At 32.4% G+C, this 15,622-nt stretch overlaps 1 protein-coding gene across 1 annotated transcript; it reads right to left on the bottom strand.

The window, feature by feature from the left end:
• Positions 1 to 768: 768 nt before the first annotated feature.
• Positions 769 to 6,593, bottom strand: LOC102612877 (uncharacterized). Its single transcript, XM_006480408.4, has 12 exons — positions 6,433 to 6,593; positions 6,271 to 6,326; positions 6,052 to 6,085; positions 4,851 to 4,949; positions 4,591 to 4,739; positions 4,220 to 4,258; positions 3,922 to 4,014; positions 3,343 to 3,441; positions 2,488 to 2,586; positions 1,923 to 2,006; positions 1,239 to 1,304; positions 769 to 1,053 (listed from the first exon to the last, which is right to left on the bottom strand). Exons 1-12 carry the CDS (start codon positions 6,506 to 6,508, stop codon positions 964 to 966), a joined length of 984 nt encoding a protein of 327 aa, XP_006480471.1. The 5' UTR covers positions 6,509 to 6,593; the 3' UTR covers positions 769 to 963.
• Between the last annotated feature and the right edge of the window lie 9,029 nt (positions 6,594 to 15,622).

Raw genomic sequence — 15,622 nt, forward strand, 5'->3', positions numbered from 1 at the left:
AAATATTTTGTTATGGGTCACTATATTATTATTACATGTAATAAATTTCCGTAACATACATTGTGTGGAAACATAAGTGTGTGTGTTTGTGTATGAAATAAATTGTTACTAATAATTTTTTTTAAAAAAACGACGGACGCAAGGTACAATGCATGATCTGCTGGCTTGTATCCTTGTGGTTAAAATAATCAATAGCTAGTTTAAATTACAGGTGAAATTAATGTAATTTATAGGTTTTAAAATAAGTTGTTAAAAAATTAATAGCTAGTTTACTTTGTTATTCATATTTGTCTTATAACATGTGCCTTTGTGTTTATTATTATTACCAATTAGAACAACACCTTAACTTAGGAAGCCTAACAACATAAATATAAATATTTTCCCTATGAATTCCTTATAATTAAAAAGGAAAAAAAATTCGCACGCTAAAGTTTTAAGTCTTATAAATTACTGGAGTAATTTACGGATTTAACCTAATCTACCAACTTGAATATTCATATTAAGATACACGCATATTATAAGAATATTCATATTTAACAAGCTCCATGGGGCTTTATTAAGATACACGCATTGCAAATGATGGGATAGCTTAAACCACCACTTTCACAAGTTCAATCCCTGTACAAGAGAAAAGTTGATTTCGCCATTTGTTTCGCCTTGTTGGCAATTCCAATTCAGCTTCAATTCATTGAAAAATGTCCTTCTTGTTTCTCTTTTCCTGATCATTTTCAATGTGATCCCAAATAATTCTCATGCAAAGAAACCACATTCAGATCAAAGATTCCCGCAGATGTCTATTGACAACATTACAAAGACTTGTTGTTCAAAATTTATGTGATCCTAGTCATTCTAGGATTTGAAGAGAAAAAGAAAAATCTTAAAAATTTGTATGGAATGAAAATTTTCAAATACAAAAAAAAAAAAAATGCGGATGTCCTTGCCGTACATGACAGGAACAATTCCTCAGGCTGCTTTATTTTTTCCCCCAAACAGTAAGCTCAGTGAGTAAGTGTTGCCTTTCTGTGCAGCAATTTCTACTCGCTTCCCCCCAATCTGTAAATTGATTTTCAGAACGTTTCATATATAGTTAAGTTAATATATGGCACATAATTGAGATATCTAAATTCATAATCGAGTTTTAGAATTGAGATATCGCGCATGTAAGAAATGCTTCCGTTGGTGCTGGAATAAAAGAATGTAAAATAGTTTTACAGGATCATTAAGGACAAAGAAAGCACCTTGTCCATGAGCCAGTATCCAATGGTCGGCATGTATTGCACCAGATAGATTACAGCAAGCACAGGCTGCAGGACAAACCAAAAATGGCAAAGATTTTGTACATGAATATGCCTATAAGTCACACAAGGAAATGAGAAATACACCAACACGCAAAACTACATCGTACTGATAACAAGGATGTGTAGCTGTGAAAAGAATCCTCGTACTTCTCAAAATAAAATCCAAAACTTCAATTTTATTAATGATTTCAATCAACAGAGAATATGAAATGCTCATACTACTTATTCTCAGTAAAATGAATTGCAAACTGAGTTATACCGGACATTCAAGGCCACTCTAGTCTAGGAAGCTACAAAGACAGAAACTAAGATTTCCAAGTTCCACAAATATTTTTTATGCCTGGCTGCAAATAATCTATTGTCCAATTATCACCAGAGATAATTTTATCAATAATTGGAGCCCAAAGGAACAGATGCATCTTGTTTTATCAAATAATGAGAAAAAACATCAGACTTCACACTCAAAGATTACAATCATGTTATGTCTTCATCATCTAGGCCTTATGTCAACTCGTCTCGGTGCAAAAAGATCAAGCAGTTACGTGAGGCTGATCGTTCCAAAATGATGGAGAAAATAAGAAAAAGGAAAACAAATAGAAGGTTTTCTAATATAAATGGATATACCTGGTTTGATATCCAAACTTCCTTTAGACCATGGGTGGCAGCAATGATTGTGAGCTCTGCGCATCTTTCTGATGATACATACTTCTGTTAAAGAGGTAGCAATTCATTTAGAAAAAACTAAAAAATAAAAAATGGTTGACTGCAACATGTTCAGCAGATGCCATGCTCTCCTTCTCTAAAAGCATCGAAATAAGAAAACTAGGCAATGTAAAGATAATGAATCACTGATAATATCACAAAGACAAGAAGATGTGGTATCAAAATGAAATGGCTTCTTTAAACTTTTTTCACATTCTTCATGGTTAGACAACTGTACACCTATCGTCCTACTCTCCCTGTTGGATAATCATCTGGTTCATACAAAGGATTCGCAATATTCACCCTCCTATGAGTCCTATCAGTGGAGTGTTAGTACAATAATAATCAAATGATTTAAGTCAATTAAATGGTTCTGCTAGTTAATGTGCACCGTGTGTGACAAGAGCAAAACAACACTTCTAAGAACTAAAAAAGTCACTGTTATCAGTCAGTCACAAGATTAATAACATAATTTTCATGAACTCACCTGAGAAGAAACATTTCCTGAAGCTGTTGCTTCAGAATCATTTGCCGTTCGTATTGGCCCTGGACAAACAACTGTCACCTTAATCCCCTTCTGACAGAGCTGTGACAGAAAAATATTAAACCATAAGAAAAAGGAAAATAAATTTAGTAAAAGGAAAACTGAAGTGGCTATTTAGACTTGTCATAATAGCAGATGGTCAGTAAAGCGGACAAAATTGAAACTATCAGAAACTCTGTGCATGGTATAAAACGCATGATGCTTGGAGAGTGTTGCTCAAGGAATTTAGAATTAGCATTACTCGCTTTTTTATTATTTTTTTTCTCTTCTAAGCAAGTAATTTATTTCATTCTTAATCCTCATCTTTTTCTTCTGTTATTACAATTACATCAAAAGGAAGCTATTTACTGTGGTGTACGTGGATTATGGCTTGTGGCTTAATACATCTGTATTACCCAGTACCTAGCAAGAACCTCCAACATAAAAGTGTAAAACATCACAATTAATCAAATTTTCGTAACAGAAGAGGTAAATTCAACAACACACGGATATATAGATATAAGCTGCCTTAAATGTTCTCCTAGGCATTTAAAGGTAGAATATGGTTCCTTAAAAGAAAGGGGAAGAGGAGATGGGGCTCCAATTTAACACTAATATCTGCATCTAAATTTAGAGAGGAACAACATTATTTATATCAAGAATTCATCAGTGATCTTTTAGTCTTAATATGTCCGAGTTTTCAACTCACATTAGTCTTTTTTTTTTTCAATTATCAGCAAGTACTGCAACATATTGTAGTTATAGATTGAAAAATGAAATTTCACATTCTTTCTCCCTATGGAAAAGTCATATTTATACCTCAGAACGCAATGTGTGAAAGTACCCATTCAGAGCGTATTTAGAAGCAGAGTATACAGCCTGACCAGGTGCAGGTGTCTTCCCCGCAGCACTGCTCATCTGCATATGACATGTGATCAAACAAAACACATATCATGTAGAGAGCAATAAAAAATATACGAAAGACAAAGTAAAAGAAACATTATCCATTCAGCTCTCTAAAATCAGAACACATTACCATCAATTAGCACCATATGACAATCAACTGCAAGCAACTGATGGATAGAAGTTGTGTATAGCAAACATCTAGACTTCAACGACTAATCCCAGATGTGTAACTTGATTATGTGCTAATGTATAAAAGTTACTTAAGCTTTCAGAGCAAAATGATCATACAATTTGTGACTTTCACTATGTCAAAGTCCATAAATAAGGCACTTCAGTTGACTGACATGTACAACTGCATAAACTGATAGAGGGTAGACCCTACAAAACTAGTGAATATCAAGACAAATATATGTTCAAATTTGTTATTTACCAGGAGAAGAAAACCTCATGTGTTGATGTTAGCAAAAGTAATCATCACATACATATACGTACCACAACAAAATGACCCTTTCCCCGCCTCAGCATGAAGGGTGCCAATAGCCGTGTAAGAGATATTGTCCCCAGAACATTGACATTGATTGTAGCCTATTCCGAACAGAACGGTAACATGATTACTTGTTCAAGGAAAGCTCAAAAGTGATGGCATTAAACATCATAGAAAGTTGTACTTCTGTGCATGTGTCCTAATAGTCGAAGATAACTTGTGGATTGAAATGGGCTACAAATGATTTATATAACTTGCATTCGCAAGAGATCATCACAAAACAGAAGCACATTCATGTATAGGTACCTTGAGGCTTTCCTCCGAGACTTCTAAAGCTGTTGATTTCTGCCAGGAAAATAAAAGAAGATCCATATCAACTGTGAATTCAAGGTTTGTTGCTCAATGCTGCATGATAAAACAATGTCATGATCTGTTGAAGAATTTAAACCCATCCATATGCTCCGTCATTGATGATATCAAGATTCTCAAAAACCCAACATGTTGCTCATTTAACCATTTATTCACAAATTAAAGATAAGTCCTTTCTTCCCCACTCCTGTATTCTAACACTACATCTGATTACAAGCTGTGCATGCATAGATTTCAGCCAGTATGTGACTTTTCTTTGATCATCTACATAGCTAATAAAAAGTCACTATCTCCTATCAATCACTTACGGGGCGCTCATAAGCTGCATTGTGGATCATATAATCAACACCGGCACCTGGGAAAAAGGATTCTGCTTTTTCTACAGCCACCCTAAGTGAATCCTCACCGGATGCCAAATCCAAAGGTAAAATCTTCACTTCAGCAGGTGCGTGCTTACCTGCCGTCGTGCCAAACATCCCAGAGAGTGAGAAGAAAAAGGTGAGAAGAAAAGAGACTTCACTTAAAGGGTTCAACAGGATTAGATTCAGCTTCTGGAATAGGGACATACCTACCAGCTGCTCCCTAACTCGCTCCAATTCAGCTGCATTTCGTGCTGAAAGAATGAGTTTCGCACCTAGCCTTGCCAATTGTTTAGCGATAACCTCACCTAAAATCCACCGCAAAAGGAAATCAGATTATTTACAAGAATCTAAAACAAAAACCAACAAGTGGTGATTGACCAAAGCCTTGCAAGCTTTCAACTCAAATACACACCAACTACAGATGTAACGCACCTAAACCATTATGTACAATTTATTTTTTCATTTTTTGCAGAGAAAAGGAAAATCCATGTGAGATGATACAGGTATCCACTAAAACAAGTTATTGAGTTAAAAAAAATATAAAATAACACAAGACATTTCATTTTTAATGAGAACAAAAACAACAAAAACGCGTGGAATTTTGAGGAACAGATGTCCACTGATTGTAAGAATTCCATGAGTCCACAGCTAATGGTATGCCAAGTGTTTATTGAATCATGTGTCGGTGCTATCAATCTACTGGAGAAGATTCTGCTCAGTTTTTAAGTGATTGAATGTTGTCTGCTAGACTGATTTCAGCTAAGGAACAGAATATAGAAAGGCACTATCCATTTGACTATTAAAATAACGAATTCCAGTGAGAAAGAGAGTGACAGAGAGAGAAAGGACAAACTAACCACTATTACTAAGTAAACAATTGTATTAGGGTATAGTAAAAGTTGCAGGCAGTATCAAATAGGCCAGCAAGTTACACAGATGACAATCAGTTTCTTGTACCTCAGATAGCAGCAATAGGATTCCAATTTCACCATACAGTTCATCGTTATCATCTCAAAATGCTAGGTAAGACAAATTTCTCAACCAGTTCACAACAATGACTGTGATATTTACAATGTAATTATTCTTATCAGCAAACAATATCATCATCATCATCATCATCATTATCGTTAAAAGAAAACAATATGTAGAAACATGGCAGCATTTGAAATATATTTGTGAAATAGCATTAATTAAAAAAAAAAAAAAACTCGAGATACAAATATCAACCAACTTAACAAAAAGGACAGACCTGAAACTTGAAAACTGAATTTCAATTAAAGAAAAAATTCAATGGAAATGAACAAAGATACAAGCTAAAACAAATTCATCAATTTTCTATAAGCAATTATTATTATTGTTTTTTAAATGTAGATAATGTAACGAACAAAGAAACAAAAAATCTCATACCGATTCCACGGCTAGCCCCAGTAATCCAAACTACCTAGCAAATCGAAGAACATAGTTGATACCCACATAAAAAAATACATTCAAACATTAGAAAGTTTCATGAAAATTGAGTTACAAATTAAAAATTGAAAACTTATTGAAATTATTATTTTTCTTTTATAAAAAGATTATTGTATTGTAAATGAATCAAAAAATCAAACCATGGGGTTGGAGTTAAACCTTATCTTCTATTTCTTCTTTCTTTACATGCTTCTTTGACATTAACGTGAAGTCACCTGCAACAAAAAATAAAACAGTGAGCTTAAATTTGTTGAAATTAACGCATGAACTCAGAACTAGATGACTGTGTGTGTATTTGTGGAAGTGGGATTTTGAAGTTACCTTCAGCAGTGACGAATTTGAAGAGGATAAATAAGGGAAGAAGGAGAAGTAGAAAAATGAAGAGCAAAGTTTGCATTTTTTCTTAACGAAATTTCAGTTGGGTCGTTAGACACAAAGTGTGAAAAAAGGAAGCTTGGGACATTTATAGCATTGCAGTTGCTACACTATTTTTTTTTTAATTGGGATTTTAACACTCATCCTCTCTCAATTTTATTTTATTTTATTTTATTTTTATAATTAAAATTTAATTGTGAAAGTACAAAAAAGTTCTCGATAAACTAATAGTGGGATCATAAAAATGTATTAATTTAATACATTTCAATTAATCAATAAATTAATAAATATGATCCTGTTTATAATATTCATTTACCTTTATTTGGAATTTATTATGACATAAGGAGTCATATCTCGTACAAAAGGTATACTTATATTGAATACTAATTAGAATTTTGCATCATAAATGGTTAGAGATGCTATCCAAGTCTAAATCAATTTCATGTAGAAATAAGCAAACCGAGAATATATCATGTATTTAACTTCAAATTAGGCAATTATAAACTTATATATTAAATGGATCCTATAGAAAAATATGAATTTTTATATTTATTATCTTATGAGTTTATCGAATTATTAATTTACAACGTTGGATTAAGTATGGACTAGTAAAAATTATTATTTAATCAAGGTTATTAATTTATCGAATATTAATTTATGTAACTTTTACTGTATATTTAATAAATTAATAAGATAAAATATGATAACTTTATTTTATTTTTATTTATGTTTTTTCATACGGAAAGAGCAAGTTAAAGCCATCATTTACCCCACTTTACATATTGTTGTATTTGCTATAATCAATGATATATAAATTTGATTTTCTTCTGCAAATTCCATTCATTAATATTAAAAATAGTATAAATAATAGAAATAATCCATTGATTTCGATATAATTTGCGGGGGAATCTGGTAACTAAAAGTTGCAGCAAAAAATATGCAGGGAAAATTTTTTGTCATTAAAAGTGGTAGCACAAAAAAAAATAATAATTTAAGTTTATTTGTGGAGAACTCTTGTGGTCACATGGTTCCCTGCAGAATTCTTTTTGCAAGGGGTTTAAATTAGCTCCCAAGCCACTTATTATTGCAACTAGAGCCTGTCAGCAGTGCCATGCCGCCCAATTCGTCAAAGAAAGGCCCATATAAACTTATGCTTGTGCCATATCATGTCTATGTATGTGATTCGCGCCGTACTTAATTTTTTTTGCTCAGGTCGAGCCTAGCATAGTATTGTGGCACCACACATGTCGTGTTAGGTCATGTTATAAGCCGTGCCTAAGTAAAAAAAACACATGATAACTATTTTTTTTTAATTTTTTTACGAGGGCATGTCGAGCTTTTGGGATATTTTTTTTTAATGGCCATGTACTTTTTCTAAGTCCACTATCTTTGCTTAAATTCAATAGAATAAGTTCAAAACTCAAGTTTATATTTAATAATAATAAACTAATAATAGTACGTGAATGTAATGCTAACTGCTAAATTAGACCCTATGGTATTAAAATTCTTTTTTAACACTTAACAACAACAAGAACAACAAGAATAATAATAAATTTTTCTTAAAGGTTAATTTATTTGAGAACTTAGATCTACATAAAGTCATAGATTATAGTTCATAATAATATTAATTCATACATTTATAAAATCATGATATTTATAATTTTATTTATTAAAATCATAATATTATTTATTGATTTTATAAATTATAAACATAAAATAATTATAACATTTTTTTAAACTAAGAATTAAATAAATTTAAAAAACTTGCGCTACTAAAATACGTTAAAAGATTCAATTCAAGTTATTTGTAAGATTATAAAATTTTAAATTTACATTTATTAAAAAGTTTTACTTTAATATACTTTGTCTGCTCCTGTATTGCGGGCATTTGCACATATCGTGTTTTACCCTATTTCTTATTGTATTGTACTTTTAAGGCCCATATGTCAAAAATTCTCAACCCAATCCAGTCTGTGTGCATGTCGTGTTGTACTGCGTGCCCTACAAAAATGTTCTTATGTCGTGTCGTGCTATATAGAGAAGTGCCATGCCCTTTCCATGCCGCGTGCCAATCGACCAATTGGTCATCTCTAACTGCAACAACGGATATTCAACTACAAATAGACAAATTTTAGCCAACAGAAAGATTTTTGTTATCAAAAATGTTTTGCTTGTGCGGATTTTTTTTTCAGCAGTAAAAAGTTTTATTTCTTGTAGTAATTTTTATAATTCTTTAGTATCTTCTATTTTACCTGAAAATTCTAATATTTTATCATGTGCGGTTGTAATTCCATAGTTCCTCTATCTATTGTTATTCTTAAAAGGTCTATCTTTTCCTTTTAAGAAGTTCAACAAATTTTTTTACGGAATTCTTAATATTTTTGTGAAAACAAAAATCCGTTTCAAAAAACTAGCCGAATATGCTTATGATCTCAGAATTGGTTCCTTCTATTTTGGAATTAGCTCGTTATTGATTTGCCAACTATGGTTGATTCCTTTCCATAATTTGTTCCTGGCTTCGCTTATATATATATAGAAATAAATAAATAAAGAACACGGTCTCATTCTCAATATAAGTTTTCTTACTCAAAAACATATGCGTAACGGAGAGCAAAGTTTATACTTCTAACGTGCTCTGCTTTTGTTGATCATTTCTGGTCAGTCATTTTCTCTACACACTTAAAAGCAAATGGGTAACCCATGAAATGATCGATAATTTTAAATTTTTATTTTTTTCAGTGGGGGCGGTCTGAAGTGATTCTTGATATCAAGAACCAGTGTTCAAACGCAGCGTGACTGCAACTCCATCTTATGGCGATCGACTCTAACTATGCATGTGGCTCGCTCTCGGAAAATATTTGACATGCCGGACACATGGACCGGTATGATCTGGGCACGAACCAAATGATCCGTTAATAGAAAGATTCTAAATACCTCTATCGCACGAACCAAGTGACAAAGAATATTAGTCACTAAAAATAATAAATTAGTCACTTTATATTTTTTATGACAAAAAATAAATTGTCAAACGTTAGTCGTAGAAAGGCCGTCTTAAAAAGTTCTAGCGATCAAAATTATTTTCGTTACTTTAAGAACATGATTCTATGACAAACATAATTGTCTTAAAATTAAGTTAAAATGGTCACGAATAGTGTCTAAAATTGTCAAATTAGATATTCAAAAATGCAATCAATGACACTTCATATTGGTCATAATATGTGGTTTATAGTTACTATAATATTTGTCTTAAGAGTTCGTAAACATAGTCGCAACAATTACTAAAATCGTCATTTTAGAGGTTTGAAGATACAATTAGCAACGCTATTTTTTTGTTGTTGAAGTTTACATATCGCGACATTTCATAATCGTCTCAAGTAGTTTTCATTTGTGACAATTTTTGCTAATACAATTAGTAATTAATTTAGTGTCAACTTTATTTCAATGACATTTTATTTTACTATTACATGACTAGTTAAATTGTATCAAAACATTTTAAGTGACTATTATCTATTGTCATAAAATGTAAGCATTTGCAATTATAATATTTAGTCAAAAAAACTTAACATATTGTGACGTATTCTTTCGTTGTAAAATATATGTAATATAGTCTAACATTATTTTTAATTACAATGCACTTTATTATTTTATGACTGTTTGTATGGTATCAAAAAAGTTTAAATGACTACTTTCAATCGTCATTAAAAGAAAGCATTCACGACGACATATTTTAGTCATATAAATTGATATATAGTGACAAAAAAATTTTGATTCAGAAAATATTATTCCATGACATCTAATTTCGTTTCAAATGACTAGCAATATAGTCTCACATTATTTTTAACCACAATACATTTTACTATTTAACGACTATTTATATTGTATCCTAAAAGTTAAAGTGACTATTTTAAATTGTCATTTAAAAGAAAACATTCATGACGACACATTTTAGTCACATAAATTGATATTTATTGACCAAAAAATTTTGATTCAAAAAATATTATTTCATGACGATTAATTTCGTTTCAAATGATAAATAGTCTCACATTATTTTTAATCACAATATATTTTACTATTTGATGACTATTTATATCGTATCCGAAGAGTTAAAGTGACTACTCTAAATTGTTATTAAAAGAAAGCATTCATGACAACATATTGTAGTCACATAAATTGATATTTAATGACGAAAAAATTTGGATACAAAAGAGATGATTCCATGACAATTATTTTCGATTCAAATAACAAGCAATATTGTCTCACGTTATTTTTAAGGACGATGTAATTTACTAGACAAGCTAGTGTGATTATTAAAAATAGGTGTAGTCATTAACAATCAAACCAACAACAATGAGAATAACATAAGAAAAACTTCAAAATATTTATTCATAATCCGAAGGATTCAAACACAAAGCATGACATTGAAATCCAAACAAATGTGGTTCTTGGCAAATAAATGTAAATATAAAAATCACAAATCACTATCAATGACCTAAAAGTAAAATTTCATAATAGATGTATTTGCAAAGGTCTTATTGGGATTGAGAATCAAATAATGCAGGATCAACTGAAGGTGTAAGTGAAAATGATGGTTGCTCTTTCATGAATTTTATGAAATCTTCAACTACCTGTAGTCAGTTATCTTGCTCCTCAATCTTTTTGGCTTACTCCTCAATCGTCTTTGCCATCTCCTGATTTTATTGGGACAATGCTACATTGGATGTTAACTTTGAAGGACCTATCATTTTCTTCACAAAATTAGATTTCTTCCCCAAAACAATTTCACAAATTTGATTATAAGTTAATGGCTCAACATTTTCCTCGGTATTGGAGTTTTCCTTCATGTCTATCATTTGGTCCTGCATAATTAGAAATTAAAAATTACTAAATCTTTAAAAATAATACTAAACACATCTAAAAAAGATAGTGAATCATATTTTATTAGTCATATTGAAAATAATGCTCTTGAATCTCGCTATAAAAAGATATTAACAGCAAGGAGGAAGCTCTTGAATGCCTGAGGAGATAGAGAAAAGAAAAAGAAAGATGAATATAAATGTATAACATAACTCGGTGAGTGGATTCTTTAATTATTACTACTCTAATAACATACTTTCTGGAATCCACTAGTACTAGAAAAGAATAATAAAAACAGAAATAAATATAAAATTACAAGAAGGGTTCTAAGCAAATAATATAATGAGTTATGAGTATGTTTACATCCATATCTATTTTGGAGAATGATGCAAAATAACAATTCTAAGCATATTGAAAATCTGGTCGCCACTCAATGCACAAGTAGAGCATATTAAGCCCGTCATACATGAGTGGAAAGTAAGCTCAGAATTAAAAGCAGAACAATCACAACATGTCATACACTGCAAATATAATCAATGTGCATGTTGAGCAATATATGCTGGTCATATAGAAGTGGAGTGTCGTCATACACCTGCGTAGAAATGTTATAACTACCATAGACAACTTGATACTCAACAAACATGTGTATCGATAAAAGATGGTTATATATAGACTACAGTAAACAAGACACTCACCCAAAGTGAACTCACAAATGGCAGAGATAATCAGCAAGCTTGTAGGGAAACATAAACAAATAGTGATATTTTAGAGTACCTCTATTGTACAATAGAGGTACTCTAAAATCCCTCCCATTAATAACTCATTGTACTTTTGTTAGTGAGATCAGAGACTAGGTTGTGGGCATAGTTGACTGCCAAAAGTCCACTATGCAGACAACTAGGTACTTTAACCATTTTAGCAATCAATAATAAATCTAAAGTCTCCTACGAAGTGAGCTTGAACCACAGGTTCAATGTTCCGATTCGGATCAGACTGGACGGCAGGACGTTGATCGAGGGGTCTAGTTCATCATGCCCTGTTGTGGATTGCACTGCAGACTTCAACAATGTGTGTGCTTCTGAACTGGTGGCCACAAACAAAAATGGGGCGAGCAAGGCGACTGCCTAAAGCCTCATATTTTTTGGAATCCTCACTTTACTGAGTTTTTTTTAATAATTCTCTAAGTAATAAACATCTTTTCTTAAATTATGTATTATAAAAAAGCCTATTAGACATCTTTATAACTAACAACTATTCTACAATTAAGAATTATTTTTTTTAGAAAATCAATATTTGGTAACCTTAACGTTAAAGAGATATGATTAATAATGTTATTTAATCATTAATTCATTCATTATTAATCCTTCCAACAAAAAAAATTAAAATTTTCACCTTTTCAATTTCATAAAAGAACTTAATTATTAAGGTTGAAATCTTTAACTTTTAATATTCCTTTTGATTTCTATAAAAACTTATAATCTAAAATATCAGTAGATAAAAAAAAAATCTTACTCCTTTCTTTACAAAGAAAATTATTATATTCATTGGTTCATTTAAATAAGAATAAATTAGTTTCTTGAAATACAAAATTTATATCTATTGTGTGATAATCAATTTATCGTCTAAACTTTTTATATGCTACCATTCGGAATATTCTGTTTGAAAATAATATTATTCTTATTTATTTGTTTGTTTATTTTTCTAATAATTCTAATAGAAGTTAAAAAAAATCATCTTGATTATTTTTTTTAGGTTTTGTTTTTGAAAATTTTTAAGATCTTTCTATTTTTGTTAAAATTAAACAATTAAAGATGGAATAATTTTAAATCTTTTTATTGTTTCTTTAAGTATTAAAATTATAAAATAGAAAGAGGCCCACAAAAAAAATCACCTATGACCCCAAACACTTTAAAGCCAGGGATGCATGAAAACATGCAAGATATTAATTGTTGTACGTATAAATGTAGAGGGGCTAATCGTTGCAATGTTACTTTCTGCTCCCTTTAAATCTTTTATTAAGTGTGATGATTATTAACAAATGATGTATTATCAATTTTCCTTTATGATCCTAATGTTTTTTCTCAACAAAATTGATGTGGGTTGTTGGAGAAACTTTTTCACTAGAAAACTTAAGGTAACGGTTAAAGGCTACTCGAGTCAGGAAACCGCACACTTAAGGGGATTTAAACTTATGACTGGCCTTTATCTTGACACTACGTGAAATAAACGTTTTGACCCGATAGGTAAAGACCTAATAACTAATATTTATAAAAGGGAGAAAAGTCTTAATATAAATGTTTTCGACAGATTTTGGGTCAATAAAAGAAAACCACAAAACCAAACCAAGAACAATAAATTTGTTTTTTGTTGGGGAGCAGGGTGCCTCACTTGTTCAGCGCATGTGGGTTGATTAGGCTTTTTGTGAAGTAAAAGAGGATTGAGATGGTGGTGGATATGGCGGGGGTCTGACATCAGGTGCGAAGGGCTGGCAAAAATCGTCTTAAACCTGCGAAACAGAGAAAAATGAGGTCAAAGGTGGAGCCGGGGGTGGCCGCGTGACCACACTCTGACGCTCAAGTTAGAGTTGGGTTATCTCAGGTTAGAGAGCTTGCAAGCTCTCCATAATGGATGCTTAGAGGTTGAAGAAACCTTAGTTTTTTGTGGTGCATGTGTTAACTTACTTGACAAAAAATGAAACCTAAGTATTTATAAGGTGTACCCCGGTTGTCATGCCACCTGGCATTATTTTAGTGGCGTTTCCTGCTGTCATGTCACGAATATTCTTATTTTCATGTGTATGGTAGCTTAGGCGCTTCAAAAATATGCGTAGAGAACAAGTTTGAGGTGTATTCACGTGTTAGGCGTAGTGGAGTAGTCCAGCGTACCTCTGCAATTCTGTTGTAATTTTGCAGGTGTGGCAGGAAAAGCTGGTGGTCCCAATTGTCATAATATCAAACTTTTGGTTGATTCACTGACGTGACAGGCGGTTGTTTCCTCTTTTGTAGCACGAGATTTCCTCACCGATTTCTTATTTTTTGACACGTATTCAGCCGATCTTTTTTTTAGATTCGGGGCCCATCTATCCCTTGACATTTTTACGAACCTTTTTCCTAATCTTTTTGCCTTTACTCGGTGTATCCCAAGTACTGAGTTTTGTGGGGTAGGTCGGGTACCCCGGGTACCGAGTTTTATAGAGTATGTCGGCTACACCGGGTATCCCGAGTACCGAATTTATGGTGTAAGTTAGGTATCTCGAGTGACAAGTTTATAATGTAGGTTGGGTAATCGAGTTTATTGTGTAGGCTGGGTATCTTAGGTACCAAGCTAATGGTGTAGGTCGGGTACCGAGTTTATAGTGTAGATCGGGTATCTTGGGTACCGAGTTAATGGTGCAGGTGGGGTATCCCTAAAGAATAACTAATAGTTACATAACCTTTGCATCGACACGTGGCGCTTCATTTTCAACACTCTATTTATCCACAAACAACATCCTCCTAGTTTTTTTATGGCAAAAATATTTGAGGTAAAAGAAAGTCATAGAGGAATTGTGATCGGATAAAGAAAGGTACTCCGTCTACGTCCCTTTGATTAACTATGTGAATTCCTAAGATCAGAGAATATCTTGACTTTTTTATCTTCTTTCTTTCTCCTTTATTATTATTATTTTTCATTTTAGCCCAATGAACGGAAGCTCCTTGAATGGCTTGGGTACCACTGCTTTAATGAGGTGCACTCGGCCTCCTCACTTTTTGGGGTGTGAACTAGTGCACCCAAAAGCTAAGATATTACTTCTTCTCTTACTCAGTAAAAGTGCTTGGGCGGATGGACCACACTAAAAAATGACGGCTCTAGGGGTACACCGGGAACCCAAAAAGAAATATGGACTCCCTCTTCTCTCTACCTTATAAATGGCTATCAAATTTGGATAGATTGAAAAGGGCGGAGCTGATTGATCAAAATTTTTCATCTTCTTTTGGGAACGAACCACCAAGTATAGGTAGAGGCTGATGTAGGGGTACTCCCACCATCACCCATAGTTTGTTTTCTAGTAGTTGGCAAGTATAGATCGCTCCAGTGAGTACTTCAATGCTTTTCTTGGCCATCTGAGAAGTAGTTCATCAGCTACCTCATGATCCATCTCATTTAAGGGCACATTTCTTCTACATGCTCCAGGGACGAAAATAAAATCCTAAGGCTCATTTCCTAGCAGCTTTAGGAGTAGCTCAGGTGCACAAAAAGAAAAATGGGCTTCGACCCCGTGAAATGAAGCTCTTTAGAGTAA

The sequence above is a fragment of the Citrus sinensis genome, chromosome 6, assembly GCF_022201045.2.
Source record: "Citrus sinensis cultivar Valencia sweet orange chromosome 6, DVS_A1.0, whole genome shotgun sequence".
NCBI classification, from domain to species: domain Eukaryota; kingdom Viridiplantae; phylum Streptophyta; class Magnoliopsida; order Sapindales; family Rutaceae; genus Citrus; species Citrus sinensis.

Coding starts and splice junctions, on each gene's coding strand:
- LOC102612877 (XM_006480408.4), bottom strand. CDS start 6,508: ATGCAAACTTTGCTCTTCATTTTTCTACTTCTCCTTCTTCCCTTATTT. Junction 6,327..6,432: donor CAAATTCGTCACTGCTGAAG/GTAACTTCAAAA, acceptor TTTTTGTTGCAG/GTGACTTCACGTTAATGTCA. Junction 6,086..6,270: donor AAGAAGAAATAGAAGATAAG/GTTTAACTCCAA, acceptor TCGATTTGCTAG/GTAGTTTGGATTACTGGGGC.